The 17,400-nt window shown below is 38.7% G+C and overlaps 1 protein-coding gene across 3 annotated transcripts in view; it reads left to right on the forward strand.

Moving 5' to 3' along the window:
• NLGN4X (neuroligin 4 X-linked) overlaps positions 1–9,747 on the forward strand; it is a 607,811-nt gene extending 598,064 nt beyond the window's left edge. For 2 of the 3 annotated variants that reach the window (XM_075594568.1, XM_075594569.1), the window contains one exon: positions 7,346–9,747. In XM_075594568.1, the coding sequence (XP_075450683.1) occupies positions 7,346–8,186 (841 nt within the window). In that variant the 3' untranslated portion in view covers positions 8,187–9,747. The remainder of the gene's footprint in view (positions 1–7,345) is intronic. The other variant, XM_075594570.1, reaches the window with a different exon arrangement.
• Positions 9,748–17,400: the final 7,653 nt, after the last annotated feature.

Genomic DNA, 17,400 nt, shown 5'->3' on the forward strand with positions numbered 1-17,400 from the left:
TACCTGACCGGAGACCATCTAAGCACTACCTTGAGGCTGAGGGCTGGATTAACAGCTACCCGAACGGAGACCACCCAGGCCCTATCCCAAGGCTGAGGGATTGAGAAGGAGAGAGCCACGACATCTTCACTGGCGTCCGTTGGAACTTGGGTAACATTAACCCTGAAATGCTTGTTTTTTCTGTTCAAATGTACGCTTAATACTCACCTTACTCTTGTGGTTACTAATATAATTTTTAATGCACTATGAGCGTTGTGCGCTGTGTTTTTTGTATTTCTGTCTGCTATTAGGGGGTACCTGAGCCATCCCTGGTGCCACAGCTGCAGACGCTCCATTTATTCTACGTTTATCAAAGGTCACCCATTTATTACATCACATAATCACTTCACTTTTATTGATTGTAGTTGCGCACTTATTTTTTCACTTTTTCACTCCTCCCATTTCAACTCTGTCCCATACCCCTGTGAATACCCCCTTCAAATTCCAAAATGGGCTATATGTTGCCCATATAAATATCCGGAGCCTGCTGCCCAAACTGGATGAACTAAGAGCATGGTGCCATCGTTCTTACAGAAACATGGTTAACCCCTAAAACCACTGATGCACATATTGCCATTCAGGGATACTCCATTTCTAGGAGAGAGAGGTCAAAGAGAGGAGGAGGGGTGTTATTTTATATTGCAGACACATACACTGCTAAATTGCCCCCCAAGCTCACCCTCTTTTGAAATCCTAGTTGGAAAAAATCTGCCTCCCCTTTTCTAAGCCCATTTTGCTTTCTGGCAGCTACCGCCCCTCTACAGTCCCTGACTGATATCACCCAGTTTCTTGGCTCCATTTCCTCTCTGAATGAGAAGAGTGAGCTGCTAGTTCTTGGAGATTTCAACTTCAATTGGCTTGACCCTAAAAACCACAAAATCCAGATACAAATCAAATCGCTTAACCTATCGCAACTCATTTCCCAACCCACACGGACCAACCTGAAATCGCACAACCATTCCTTGCTTGACTGGATTCTCTCCTAAAATCCCAGCAGAATACAATCCTCTGGCATCTTCCCTGACATTTTCAATGACCATGTAATAGTGTACTGTGTAAGGAAATTTAAACTGCCCCAATCAAGCCCTAAAGTTCTCCTCACTAGAACATTTAGAAACTTTAACCCACAACTGTTTCTGGCTGACCTTACCAACTGCCCTTGGCACAGAATCGATTCAATTCCCGACCCTGATTCTGCGCTCGACTATGTCCAATCCGAGTTCACTAGTTTTAAATACCTGGGCATATGGTTTGACTCCGACTTAACATTCGGAATGCACATTGATACCCTGACATCCAAAACCTATGCCAAACTAGGTGTACTTTACAGGAACAAATCCTCCCTAAGCCTGCTGGTCAGAAAGTGTATCGCACAGCAGATGCTAATGCCAATTATAGACTATGGAGATATAGTATATGGCTCGGCACCCCAAACACACCTTAGCAAACTTGACACCCTCTACAATTCAATTTGTCGTTTCGTTCTCCAATGCAACTACAACACACATCACTGTGAAATGCTCAAATAACTAGATTGGTCATCACTCGAGTCTAGGCGCAAAGTTCACCTTTCCTGTCTTGCATTCAAATTCTTTATGGGCAAGCTACAAATCTATCTGAACAAGCTCCTCACCCCTACCACATGCAGCACTTATCATCTGAGATCAGACTCCAAAAGACTGTTCATGGTCCCAAGGCTCAACAAAGTATCCGACCACTCCTCCTTCTCTTACCGTGCACTCCAAAACTGGAATAACCTACCGGAGACTCTCACATCCACCACCAGTTTAAGTTCTTTCAAAACTAAGGCTGTCTCAGATTTTAATATGGTCTGTAACTGTTACATAAGCCTATAATATACATCTTCTCTAACTGTGCATGCAATGTATTGTATATTCTTTATACCCTGTTCATTTATGTAACTGTATATTTAACCGTGTATTATTTGTCATATTAACTATGTCCAGGACATACCTGAAAACGAGAGGTAATTCTCAATGTATTACTTCCTGGTAAAACATTTTATAAATAAAATAAATAAATCATACACTACAGATGCAGCCCTCCGTTAGGTCGCAGGTTTCTCGCGGCTCCCGAATGGCAGCCTCCACTCCCCACGCCACGCGCATGAAAAGATTGCGCGAGACTCGCCCGGCTTTTTAAAAGCCATAGCGGGTGACAGCACATTGCGGGGAGGCACAAATTCCTTCACGGACAGCCCCCATGGACAGCCCCCACAGGCAGCCCACGGAGCGCCCCTGGAGGCAGATACAACCAAAAGGCTGCATCTGTATATTATGGTTTTAAGTGATATGTTTGTGTGAACTAATATCATATATAATGTAATAATGACTGTAACAAGTATGGGTGTACAATAATGTATATTCATACATACCTCAAAAATATTTATAAATATTTAATTTATATTAATGTACAATTTACAAAAATGAAGGATGGACATCCTTCATTTATTTTAAATGCACATTAATATAAATTATATATTAATTTATATTTTTGCGGTACAGTATATATGGATATACAGTAGTTTACACCCATAATGTATACAGTCATTATTACATTATATACCCTACTGTATAATTAATGAAAAAGTTAATAAGTGTAAAAATGATACATTCTAATATTAAAAAAAATTTGCATTAGTTTTTGGTAACGCACATGAAAATCTCTGTTAATAATGCTTACTTATTAATGCGCCTTAACGTTTGACCAATGCACATGTGCAGTGTATTGGAAAACGAGTCTCAGCACTACGGTCATCCCCGTTCCTACAGGTAATGTAACAATGGTAATTTTGCTAATGGACTTTTTATTATGCATATTTTATTAGCTTTGAGGATCCCCATGAAATGAAGGAAAAATAACGTCTGTTACTTTATTAGGTAAGGTACTGTAACATTATTTGCCATTATTTCGTGCACACCTGAGGATCTACCCCTATGATAGTATACAGTAGATCAGGTGGACCAGCAGATGTTGAATACTTTAATTTTTGTAAAACCTTTAACAATGTACCATAAGTAAGGTTACTAAACTAGTAAAATTGTCTGTGAGAGTATCCTAATGAAGTTTAATAGAGACATTAATTGAGAAATTGATAGCAGAATCGTGGCATGTGGTGTTCACTATGAAAATGGAACACTGACCAGTATTCAGGTTTAAGGCAGTTCTTTATAATTTACTGTTAGTGAGAACTGCAAAGAAAATACACATTTTGGTCGATCAACAACAGGGTTGACAACAATAAACAGTGGTCCAGGTAAATGAGATAAAAAAACAAAATTACAATTGGGCTTTGTTTGCATCATAAAACTATGCAGGAACTGAAATTACCTCAACATATATACATTCATAACGATAAAAGATGATAGGATACTTTCAAATACATCAAAGTAATAATGTGCAAGATATTAATATTTTTTACGAAGGAGAAGATGAATCCCAGAACAAAACTGTTGTTGTTAAATGTAAGGAATACTCACTGAAAAGTTATGAATCCATTGAACAATTTCTTACTGGTTAAAGAAGGCTATAAAAGTTAAGAAATCTACCCCTCGTTTCTGCAGAGTCCTGTGCTCTATTAACCTACCAGCTTTTGATTCCACTTTACCCTCCTCCGTCTCCTCTCTCAGCCCTGCTCCAGACCCTGACAACCTTGTCAAGAACTACAACTCTGCCCTGTCCTACTCACTTGATCTATATGCCGTGCTTTCTCTCGGCCATTCTCACCCTTCTAACCCCAGACCCTGGCTAAATTCCAACATGTGCATGCTGCGTTCCTGCACTCGTTCCTCTGAATGCCTCTGGAGAAAATCTCACACTCTCACAGACTTTCTTCACTACAAATTGATCCTATCTTGTTTTAATTCTGCTCTCTCAGGCTAAACAAACCTACTTTTCTTCACTAATCAAAACGCACAAGCCTAACCCACGGCAACACTTGTCTGTTTTTGACTGTCTACTCAGACCACCCCCAGCTGCCTCTTCTTCTTCCTCTATCTCACCTCAGGACTTTGCTGACTATTTTAATGAAAAGGTGGAATCCATACGTCAGAACACATCCCTTCTGTTTCCTCCTCCAACCCTACACCACTTCCTAACTCTCCTACTGCCTTCCTTGACTCTTTTTCTGCTGTCACAGAGGATGTGTCACTGTTGATCTCCTCTTCTCCCTCTACCACTTGGCTTCTTGACCGCATTCCCACCCATCTCCTAAAACCTCTTGCTCCTACCATAATCGCTACGCACACACAGATTTTTAACTCTTCCCTCTACTCTGGTACCCTTCTCTCCTCCTTCAAACATGCAACATTCATACCATTACTCAAAACCAGCAAGCTTGACCCTACCTGTCTTTCTAACTATCAACCGGTCTTCCTCCTGCCTTTTGCCTCTAAACTTCTTGAACGCCTTGTATTCTCTCGCCTGCTCAATTTTCTCATCACCTATTCTCTCCTAGACCTTGTACAATCTGTCTTCTGCACTGCTCACTCCACTGAAACAGCCCTCACTAAAATAACTAATGACCTCCGTGCTGCCAAAGACAGAGGCCATTACACTCTGCTCATTTTACATGACCTCTCTGCAGCATTTGATACTTGGGACCACCCTCTCCTCATTCACATTCTCCATACTCTTGGTATTCATAACATAGCTCTATCCTGGATCTCCTCTTACCTCTCCCATCATACTTTCAGTGTCTCTTCTGCTAACACATCCTCCTCTTCTATCGATCTCTCTGCGGGGGTACCCCAGGGCTCTGTCCTGGGACCTCTCCTATTGTCTCTGTACACACTCTCTAGGTTTCATATATCACCTCTATGCTGATGACACACAAATGTACTTTTCAACGCCTGACCTTACACCTGCTGTACAAACCAAAGTTTCTGAATGTCTCTCTGCGATATCATCCTGGATGGCACTCCGCTAACTTAAACTCAACATGTCAAAAACAGAGCTCCTCATATTTCATCCTAAACCTGGCCCCACTACCTCCTTCCACATTACTGTTGGAAGTTCTGTCATACTGCACCGACACACTTTATTCGAGCAAATACCCAGTATGTACCTGGCAGATACCTGGAATGCGCCGCTCCTCACCTCTGACAAGCCCCGTTGCATTTGCCTTCCCAGCCTGGGTTCATGCCTGGCTGACGGGCGGCTGATCTGTTAAATGATAATGATTAGGATTTAATAGGCTGCAATGCTTCGCGTGTCTACCAGATGGCATAAATTCATGAATTGTAATGCAGTATATATATATATACTGTGCAGTATTGCAGCCAGCGGGAATAAAATGCTTCAATCCCTGCCTGGAAAATACCTCAATGCACTCGGGCAGAAAACAGTCACAAACCTCAATACACCCGGGTATACCCGAATTCGTGGGACTAGCCGAGCTCGAATAAAGTGTGTCGCCAGTGTACACCGATTAGCACAAGCACGCTTCCTAGGGGTTACACATGACTCCCTCTCTCACATTCTCCTCTCACATTTAAAACGTATCTAAAACTTGTTGCTTTTTCCTTGGCAATATTACAAAGATACGCCCTTTCCTCTGTTGATCGACTGCTAAAACTCTGACACAGGCCCTCATTATCTCCTGTCTGGATTACTGTAACCTCCTGCCATCCAGCCTTCCTGCCTCTCACCTGTCCCCTCTACAATCTATCCTAAAACGCTGCTGCCAGAATCACTCTACTCTTTCCTAAATCTGTCTCAGCGTCTCCCCTGCTGAAATAACTCTTCTTGTATCCTATCAAACCCTGCATCTCATACTCAATTTTCCTCCTCACTTTTAAAGCTTTACACTCTTCTGCCCCTTCTTAAATCTCAGCCCTAATTTCTTACTATGCACCATCCCGACTCTTGCGTTCCACTCAAGTATCTAAAGCCCTCTCTCGCCTTAAACCTTTCTCACTGACTGCCACACACCTCTGGAATGACCTCCCCCTCAATACCCAACTAGCTCCCTCTCTATCCACCTTTAAGACCAACCTTAAAACACACCTGTTTAACGAAGCATATGAGTAGCTCTACTGCTAATACTATACACCTGATACATAAAGCTTGGCCCCTTGCAGACGCACTTACCAGAATGCCCTGCTACTGTCTCTGTACGTATTGCCTACCTACCCATTAGATTGTAAGCTCTTCGGAGCAGGGTCTCCTCTTCCTTAATGTTAACTTTTAAGTCTGAAACACTTATTCCCATGATCTATTATTTGAATTATTTGTTATTTCTATGATTGTCACGTGTATTTCTACTGTGAAGTGCAATGTACATTAATTGCGCTATATAAATAAAGACATACATACAGTATGTAGAAAATAACCCCACATTGATTCTAAATTTGGATAAAAAATAATGGAGGTACATTTGGCAAAAGAGGATTAAATGTAAAATATGATTACTGCTCACCATCTTAGATTAAAATTCTAAATCTAAGAAATGTAACAACTGTTAGAAACCAATGTATCATGAACTGAGGAAGCAGAATTAAACATATGCTGCACTTCCCTCCTCAAAGGGGACTCGGTTTGTCTGAAAAAAGGTTGCAAAACACAATAGAATAGAAAAATATTTTATCTGCAAGTTCTCGAGTGAACAAAAGCATCTGGTATTCCTTGACCTGTGACTCACAGAAAATAATGCTATTGTGGACAATATTACCCATTAGCAGAATTTACACAAGCAATATACCTTGAGTGGTAAGGTAAAAACAGGAAAGATGATACTTTCTTGCATAATCACATAGTGTGGTTTTAACTAATGGGACTATGCATTACCTTCCTATAAAGTGTGACTCACGATAAATATATTTAGCATAAAATGTAAATTTATTATTATATGCAAATTAAGCATACATTTTGGTAGATCTGCTATAGTGTTGACAAACCCATGTGAAGTAATGTACAGTAGATAAAATGAATAATGGTTCAGATAAATTAGATAATTAGATTAGTGGTGCTTTCTTTTCATAATAACACTTTTTAGAAAATGAAATGATATCAAAAGGTAGGTTCTGATTTCACACACCCGTTTTTTTCCAACTCTACTTATTACATAGACTGGTATATGTTTATTCATATTCATCAGAAGGTCTAACATGTAAATATGTAATTCAGTATGCGCTTACTGTACTCTATTACAATTAATATCAGGAGAGCACATAACTGCTAGCATGCTTTAAAAAAGTGAAATGTGCAGTGGTCTTCCGTGATTGTAATATATTTAAAAAATAAATAAATGTGTCTCTTTAATTATTTTTTATTTTTTTATTTGTAGGGATCCAAACAAGCCTGTACCACAAGACACAAAGTTTATCCATACAAAACCCAATCGATTTGAAGAAGTTGCCTGGTCTAAATATGATCCGAAGGACCAACTATATTTACATATTGGCCTGAAACCTAGAGTTCGAGATCACTATAGAGCAACCAAAGTGGCTTTCTGGTTAGAACTTGTACCACATTTACACAACCTCAATGAAATATTCCAGTATGTCTCAACAACTACAAAGGTACCTCCGCCAGATATGACTTCATTCCCCTATGTTACCAGACGGTCGCCTGTGAAATCAAGAGCTACAACAAAACGTCCTGCTATGACACCAGCAAACAATCCTAAGGAAACTCAAAAAAATGCTCTGGGGGAAACAGCCATTATTACAGAAGACAAGAGAGATTACTCCACAGAACTTAGTGTTACAATTGCTGTAGGGGCTTCATTGTTGTTTCTGAATATTTTGGCCTTTGCTGCTTTGTACTACAAGAAAGACAAGAGACGTCATGAAACACACAGGCGCCCTAGTCCTCAGAGGAATACAACAAATGATATAGCTCACATACAAAATGAAGAAATAATGTCCTTGCAGATGAAACAACTGGAGCATGACCATGAATGCGAGGCACTTCAGGCACATGACACACTACGGCTTACCTGCCCACCTGACTACACCCTAACACTGAGGAGGTCTCCCGATGACATTCCTCTCATGACTCCAAATACCATAACAATGATTCCAAACACATTAACAGGAATGCAACCATTGCATACCTTTAATACTTTTAGTGGAGGCCAAAACAGTACTAATTTACCCCATGGGCATTCAACCACTCGGGTATAGCTCTGCCACTTTTTTCACCCACTTGGACAAAACAAAAACAAACAGAAAAGAAACACAAATTGTCCATCAAACCAACTTGTCAGGAAGTAGAAAGGAAGGAATTATTTTCTTACTGATTCTGTCCAGAGGAACTGTCTTATATTAATAAAGGTCAGCCCAAGACGTGGAATGTTTACATTGCTGTTATGATATTGCTTATGAATTCATCCCCACTAGATGATTTTTAACAAGCAAAACATTCAGAAGAGACTCCTAAAAGTTAATGGATGTTTCCTATATCACATATGGTGAGGCAGATTACTCTGGAACAGAACAAATGTCTTTACTGCTTTGTTTTTGTTTTTCTAAGTTCTCTATGTGCCATATCATGAATGGCCCTTGGTCAGCAAAGTTATATTGAGCTTTTATGAAGCTGTAATTCACAAGGGGAATTCTATTTAAAAACAGAGGACTGACTATGCAGTATAACATGTATAGTTCTGGCAATTAAATGAGTTGCCAGCCTGAACTGTATTTAAAAAAAAATATTTGTAAAAATGTAAATATCTGTGAGTTTAAAAAAAATCTTTTATTGTTGTTTTAAGTTTAAAAAGAACTTTTAGAACGATTGTGCTTTTAGTTGTGACCTACGTGTATATACATTAGTCAGAACCATCTCCGTTGCCTCCAGAACATGAGGATTTTCTTCTTAATTACGTGTGCTTAAGAATAAAGGGTTTGGGATTTTATAACCTGTTTCATTTGTAGGAAACAATACGAGTTCATACGAAGATGACATTTTGGATATGTAACTGGAAAGCTCCCCTTTAAGGTTATACAAATGCATGTACAATTTTACCTGACAAGTTTATTATTTTTCTTTTCAGCAATGTTTTAATTTCTAGCCTTTTTTTTCATGAACACATTGATGGACCATTAAACAGACAGAGATGGCAGGGATAGCCTACAACACAGACAAATGCATTTGAGTACATGTTTGAAATTGCTGTTTTTCCACTTAGTGCTCATTGCAATGGAAGAAAAGTCTGTTATTTGGTCAGTAAGAGAAAACTTCTCTGCATTCACCAGCAGCTGCCAAACAGCTCAAACAGAGTAAAATCCCAATTCTGCAAAACTAAGCCGAAGAAATACAGCTTGATTGAGTTATGTTGATTTAAATGAGGAGACTCTTAACTCCCTATACTTAGCATCCAATGTTTATCATAAAAAATGTGTGTCAGAAAACACTTCTTTATTATTTTCCTGGTTAATGATTATGTACCTGTCACATAATTAATGCACATTATGGAAAGATAAAAAAGAAAGACCTCCAAATGATTTTCGAATAAATTCTGGACATTTTCTTGGATAATGATCCTCTTTCTTCTCCTATTCTCTTATTCTTGTTGAGAGTTTGGTTAATGTTCAGAGGAGAATAAACTGTACAAGTGATTTTGTCATAGAACATATTATTACATGCTGTCTTTATTTAAAATCTACTGCATCAATAGAGCTTGATAACCAAAGATCTAGTAATATGTTTCATAGATTTTCTTTGCCTAGGTAAGTCTTGCATGAACACGATGTTGGCTTGTGTCTAGTAGTTTTTCAATTTAACAATATATATATATATATATATATATATATATATATATATATATATATATATATATATATAAAAAGATGGTAGTACCTGTCTTAACAATATTCTCTATACATTTAGCTGCCATGATGCATATGCATGGTCTATACAGTAAATGCCATTTCGTGGTGGTATCCTAAGGAAGAAGTTATTGTCTTAATCTATCCACACAGAGCTACACAAAATGCATCTGACAGTTGTACTAAGCTATTACTGAGCATGATTGCTTTCCTAAAAGAAAAAGGTGGTCATTTATCACAGTCTCTTAACAGCAAAATTGGGGCAAAATCAGAGCAAAAAAAAAGGAAAAAAGAAACCAGATGTATCAAGGAAAAGGAATCCAATGAACTGTGTGTTTATTTCTCTCACACAATATATCTGGTGATTTTTTTTGTTTGCATCATTTTTGCAACAGTGTTACCCAAGTTTTGCAACTGGGAGACTGTGATAAAAAAAAAAAAAAAACCACAGTGTTTTTGTTGGGTGATGAATCCTGTATCTTTCATTTGGTAGACAAATATTGAGCAATCATTTCAATTTTGCATGAGTTCACCGTACAAAATCGTCCAAAAAAATTGTTTTACATTTTTTATTCTGATTTAAGCATTGAGCAATGACCACAACACAGAAAACAGATTTTTATGCAACATTAATGATGAAAGTTTGTATCTTGAAAGCCTCATATATTTGAAAAGAAAAATGCAGTAACCTTTCTGTATTTAATATTATCTTATAGCAATATAACTGTATGGTATAATATCAGGATTTAAATATTTATACAAATACACCTACCGTACTAGGTGTATGCATTTCACTGCTATAGTTATCAAGGTCAAATTAAATGTAATCTACTTCATTGTTTGAAAAGTGTGACTGTATCATAAAAAAAATTATAATATTGGTTAATGAGAAAAAAAAATACGATGTACTTAAACCGCTGAAATCGGAGTCAAGATTGCTGATCCTCGTTTAAATGCAGGGTTCATTGAATTCTCATGTTGTACATTTTCACCATTTTTTCCCCTTAACATTGGCTATGAAAAATATGGTTCCGAAAACACATGTATTAACTTTTTACTAGCATTTTTAAAATAAAACATTACAGAATTTTCTAGTGCGTCATGGAAGAAATTATGCATTGATATATTTCCACTTCATTGTGACATATAGTTATATACAGATGATAAAGATGTTACAAATGAGGAATATGTTTTTGTTTGAAAAGAGAACATTGTTAGGTAATGACTCATTGTTTTTTTCTCTGTGTTTTCAAAGCCGTAATAAATGTGAACACAATACAAAGACAAAAGAAAAGAATAGAATGTTAAAGGCACATGCATAAGTGCTTGTAAACTATATTTGGGGTAAATCTTAAAACATGTTGCCTTACAGAATGTATGCAGTTTGCTTCCAACGGGGCTCATGAGCAGTGATGTTCACATGATACCCATTTTTCTGCCATCAGTTAATTGTTTGTTTCCAAGCAACATTACATACTGTACTACAGTACATAAAGTTATATCATTTTAAAAGTGTACAACAATTTAACTGTGCTAACCATGTTACTGATCTCTATAAATGCAAATGTACAGTATATACCAATATTAACTACTACTGACACAGGCTACATTTTTTTTCTGCTTCAATCTGTGCAAAAGTTGTGCATTGCAACAGAAGAAGCAGCTCTGCAGCAATGTCAAATCTTGGCTGGATGTATTGCACATATTTTACTGGGTTTATATTATAAACTTTATTCTTAACAGGAAGCATTCATTTAAAATCCTCTCCACTATAATGTGTGTTGTATTGTAGGTTGTAAAATTAGTCATGTTTTAGAGATGAAAAAGACATAACAAAGGGCTGATTACAGAAAAAGAGTAATCAGTTTACTCCATAGAGAAATGAAAGTACTGTATAAGGAAAGAGAGACAGGGGAATGGCATTCAATGAGAGATAAGTACAAGAGAGAAAAGCATGGAGAGGCAAAGGGTCACATTCAATAAAGTCCATTATTACTTCATGGTTGCTAAAATTAATTAGCTTTGCAGTGATACATTTCAAAATGTTCACCTAATTGAATAAGAATTATATACATGTATGCATTTGTGAAAAGTACTACACTTCTCATGTGCAATTTTGCATCTGCATTGAAAGAGATACATATCTCCAAAAGGTGAATATATCACAAACACATTAGTGCTTAATATCTATAAAAAGTGGCAATATCTACAAAAAATTGAGTGATATATATAATTTATGAATGTCCAGAGCTATTCACTAATCACAGAGGTTTTGTGTAACACAAGGGAATCAGATAATTTTCTGAGAAAGCAACTGTATTGTGATTTTTTCATTGTTCTTTTAAGTTACTGTCTTTTGTGGAGGATGGTTTCTAGAGCATCATTTTATCTTGTCTCTTACACAAAATGTTATTAATGTTATACTGCAATGTTACAAATGATATGTGTACTGTACTGTATATACAGAGCGCTTAGTATATTTGAAAAAATATGTAAGCCTTACTACAGCAATAGTATTTTTATGTACATATGATGTGATGCCTGGAACTCTAGAAACAGATATTACATTTTCAAATGCTTCTGTAGTTCTTTAAAGGTAGAAAACTAGAGATGGATGAATTATTCACAAACATTAAAATTCACTGCAAATATTCGGGGATTACTCAAAAAAATGTACCTATAGGTACTGTATGCAATTTTGATGGTCACTACTATTCACCATTCATCCATCTTTAAAAACCACTGCTCTAGGCAGCTTCATAGAACAATTTGCCACAGTAAAGGGTGATGAAGAAAATGTGTGATAAATATCTAAAGTGACCTAGTGATAATCACTTTTCTGAGCTTATTGAATAACACATGCACACTTAATTTGCAAATAGTGCTAATCACATATTTGCATATTTGAGAACAGTTCCTCACTCCCCTCTTCACGGCTACTTCGCCCAGTCTTCACTGCTAATTTGTTGTGATAAGTTCAATTCTGAATCTAGAAAAGTTGTCTTCCCATTTTTAGTGATAACATTCTCCTTCAAATATTCTTTGGACTTGAATCTAGCCCAAAGAATACATACAGTACAATAGAAGAGAGAAACAAAATATGAAAATATAAGCAGTTTATTGGCTACAAAGTACAATGAGAATGTTATACGTATGTCTCTACATGTGTAGGTGATTTAGAGCAGCAATATAAATTGCATTGTTATATACTAGATATTTTTGTTTTTAGTAACAAAAGAGTGCAGAAAAAACACAATGTCTTTAGTTTATACAGGATGTCATTTAAATTATTTATTAGTACACACGAATTTTAATGTCATTTTAGCTGAGCACTGTGCCCATGAAATAAAATAATGATGTAAAAAAATGGATATTTAAACATTTGGGGAAATTGTTACAAAGAGGTGCTAAACTGACATGCACCCTAAGGCCCATTTACTTTGATGGTCTGTAAGGTGTCTTATGACTTACCACAATTTGGTAAATATAGTCCTAGATGTTTGATTTTTAAATGGCATGTAGCAATACAGGATGTAGCTGTGCATACTGTAAGCTTTCTAAACCGTCTAACCTATTCCTCCATAGAAATGCTGCTTAAGGAATTAAAGTTACTTCAGTATAGAATTGTAATCCTGGTCCAATGAAGAATACTCTAATACTGCACATGCCAACGTGTAAATTATCACACCACACATGGATAGGTTTTAAATCCTATTTCCAATGCTAGCCAATATTGAAGGTTATCATTGCTGACGTCGAAAAGCCTTTTAGAAATGTATGTCATTATTTATGTATCTTATGCAATCCTATGAAAGGTTAATGCAACAAAACTGCTTCCCATCTAGACCTACTAGGTTGTCATGAACAGATCTTAATATAAATTTGTCAAGCATGTTGAAATCCAGTACAGTCAACATAATGGTGAAATATAATAAAACAATGCTGGTAGTTGTAACAAGATGTTTAAATGTAATATGGTTTTTCTGTGTAGTAATATTATGTAACTTTGACACTGTGACAACTGTAGTAATAGAAGAAAGAGAAAAGTCATGGATAATCTCCTGAAAATGTACAATATTCAGATGGAGCACAACTCACTGTCTCTGGAGCCACAGCTGTGTGTAAAACCAGGAATACTGACTGTGGTGAAGAGGAAGGCAATGGTGAAAAAAAAACTACAACATTTCCTGTTTGTCTGGCATAAAATAGTGTGTAGTTTTTACTGGAAAATGTATGCATTTCAGTGATATATTAAAGTGTCCTTACAAAATAACATGTTATAACATGAAAATGAAGACCTATTGCAGGCAAGATTGTGTGTGTATATATACAGTCATGTGAAAAAGAAAGTACACCGTCTTTGAATTCCATGGTTTTACATATCAGGACATAATAGCAATCATCTGTTCCTTAGCAAAAAAATTAGGTAAATACAGTACAACCTCAGATGAACAACAGCACATGACATATTACACCGTGTCATGATTTATTTAACAAAAATAAAGCCAAAATGGAGAAGCTATGTGTGAAAAACTAAGTACACCCTTACTGCTTCCATAGGAATTAAGATGCTAAGTAACAGACAGGTGCTGCTAATCAAATGCCCTTGATTAATTGATCATCAGCAAGTGTGACCACCTCTGTAAAAGCCGAAGATTTAGTAGTTTGCTGGTCTGGAACATTCAGGTGTGTTTTAACACAATGCCAAGGAGGAAATACATCAGCAATGATCTTAGAGAAGCAATTGTTGCTGCCCATCAATCTGGGAAGGGTTATAAGGCCATTTCCAAACAATTTAAAGCCCATTATTCTACAGTGAGAAAGATTATTCAAAAAAGGAAAACATTCAAGAAAGTTGCCAATCTTCGCAGGAGTGGACATCCCAGCAAATTCACCCCAAGGTCAGACCGTGCAATGCTCAGAGAAATTGCAAAATACCCAAAAGTTACATCTCTACAGGACTCAGAGCATATTAAATGTTAAAGTTCATGACAGTACAATTAGAAAAAGACTGAACAAGTATGGTGTGTTTGGAAGGGTTGCCAGGAAAGCTTGGCTGAAATTGGGTCATGCAATAGGACAATGATCCCAAGCACACCAGCAAATCTACAACAGAATGGCTGAAAAAGAAAAGAATCAAGGTGTTGCAATGGCCCAGTCAAAGTCCAGACCTCAACCCGATTGAAATGCTGTGGCTGGACCTTAAGAGAGCTGTGCATAAACAAATGCCCACAAACCTCAATGAACTGAAGCAACGTTGTAAAGAAGAGTGGGACAAAATTCCTCCACAATGATGTGAGAGACTGATAAAGTCATACAGAAAACGATTACTTCAAGTTATTGCTACTAAAGGTGTTTCTACAAGCTATTGAATCATAAGGTGTACTTAGTTTTTCACACATGGCTTCTCCATTTTGGCTTTATTTTTGTTAAATAAATCATGACAGTGTAATATGTCATGTGTTGTTGTTCATCTGAGGTTGAATTTACCTAATTTTTATACCTGCTAATGAACAGATTATTGTTATTATGTCCTGATATGTACAACCATGGAATTCAAAGATGGTTTACTTTCTTTTTCACGACTGTGTGTGTGTGTGTGTGTGTGTGTGTGTGTGTGTGTGTGTGTGTGTGTGTGTGTGTGTGTGTGTGTGTGTGTGTGTGTGTGTGTGTGTGTGTGTGTATATATACTGTACACACACACACATACATATTTATTTATTACTTGCAACAGTTATTTCTAACAGTTTAGGACTGCCTTTGCCGAAAATGTTGCCCATTTCATTGCTAGTCATATTGTTACGGTACTTTAGTTAGATATTCTTTAAATCTTAAATAACAAGATATGCACTTGCACGTTGGGAATTCAAAATGGTCACTAATAATATTATAGCCTTAATGCTAATGGTCATGGGAACTATTTCCCGCAAAAATTAACCCATTTTCTGTATCAGGTTTTTGCTGTAGAAGAGAAGGTAAAAAAGGATTTCATAATATGAAGCTTGCCTTATTGGGCGGCAAAAGACTTGACCGGGGGCGCAGTCCCCACTTGAATAAGATTGGCCGTAAGTGTGGCCGTGAGTGGCACATTGGAGGGGCCTCGGGGTATAGGCTAGAAGCCAGGGCAGAAACAGGCACTTGGTCCTTGGCTGCAGCGGTTTTCCTCTCCTCCTAGTGTTTGCTTAGGCTGCGGCCATGGTGATGGTGATGGGCTGCAGGAGGGTGCACGCAGCGCGATCATATAGATGTGCCTCTATGAGGCTGTCTATAGAGCGCGCCAACACGCATGGGAGCAGAGGCGCCAACACTCGCGATGCAGGAGAAAACAGAAAATCTGTTTTCATGCACGGCGGCCGGGCAGCAGCTGGGTCACGTGAGCAGTTCACCCAATGAGGGCGAATAAGCTCCATGACGTCATGGCCATGCCCCCCGACACACCTCCCTGTCTCCTCTACATGCAGGACAAAGATCTCTCCTGCTGCAGACAGCAGGGAGAAGCCGAGTGAATTCTGGCACCCTCTCCAGTGTTGACCATGGCCGCAGCCTTATTGTTTAAGTCGGTGCGGCGCCCCCCCCCCTCATTTCCCTAGCCCGCATCTCCCGTTGTGCGGGTGACCACTTGGGGACGCCGGCACGGGCGGGTGGGGGGTTAGCTGGGCGATCCCGCTTACCTTGCCGCTCACGTTCTCCCTATGTGGCCAGAGTAGCCACGCAGAGAGATCGGCGGGATTGGAAGAGGAGAGGCTCCGTTAGTGCTGGCCGGCAATGGAGGCAGACACGTGGATCTCCCGCGAGGCACCATCCACTACGGTTGGCGCCAGGGGGAGAGTGTGGTCATCTAGGAGCAGGGGAACTTGCCGGCAATGGAGGTGGGTGCGCGGGTCTCCCATGCGGTGCTGCCCCCCCCCTTGTGGTGCAAAATTCCCCGGTTGGCCCGATCGGGGCGGGGATATGACGCCAGCGCCAGAGGAAGAGTGCACTAGTTGGGAGCAAGGGAATTGGCCTGCGCAAGAGGTGAGCACGTGGGTATCCCATGTGGCACCGCCTCCCTCGTCTTGCAGTACATTCGGTTCCCGAGTGGGTACTTGCAGGGGCTATAGCAGGGGCACAATTTACTGTTTTTACCCTTCCGGGGCAGGCTTTGGTGCCAGCGCCAGGGGGGGGAGTGTGCTCAATTTTGAGCAGGAGATCTGGCTTTGGGAGGACAGCATGTGGCTGGAGGAACATGCACGGGTGAGCTGTAGTATGTCTTGCGTTTTGGTGCATTGCGTTGCTCCTTTGTTGCTGTTATTGATTGGCCACGTTCTGCTCTTTGGTGGCTTGGCCATGTGTGAATTTTGTTTGTGTTCCGTTACACTCAGACTTGTGGCTGAGGAGCAAAAAGCATCAGCGTATGTTTACACTTTTTATAGCAGATTTGGTACAAGGCGGTATGTGTACTATTGTATAGCGTATTTTGCAACGGATTAATAGGTTCACAGATGGATAGCATATGGTACACTGTGTGGTATGCAGGCAGTGTATAGTATATTTTGCACTGGATGGGATTGTTATAGGTATGTACTGTATAGGT

Source organism: Ascaphus truei, chromosome 3 (assembly GCF_040206685.1).
Source record: "Ascaphus truei isolate aAscTru1 chromosome 3, aAscTru1.hap1, whole genome shotgun sequence".
Lineage (NCBI taxonomy): Eukaryota > Metazoa > Chordata > Amphibia > Anura > Ascaphidae > Ascaphus > Ascaphus truei.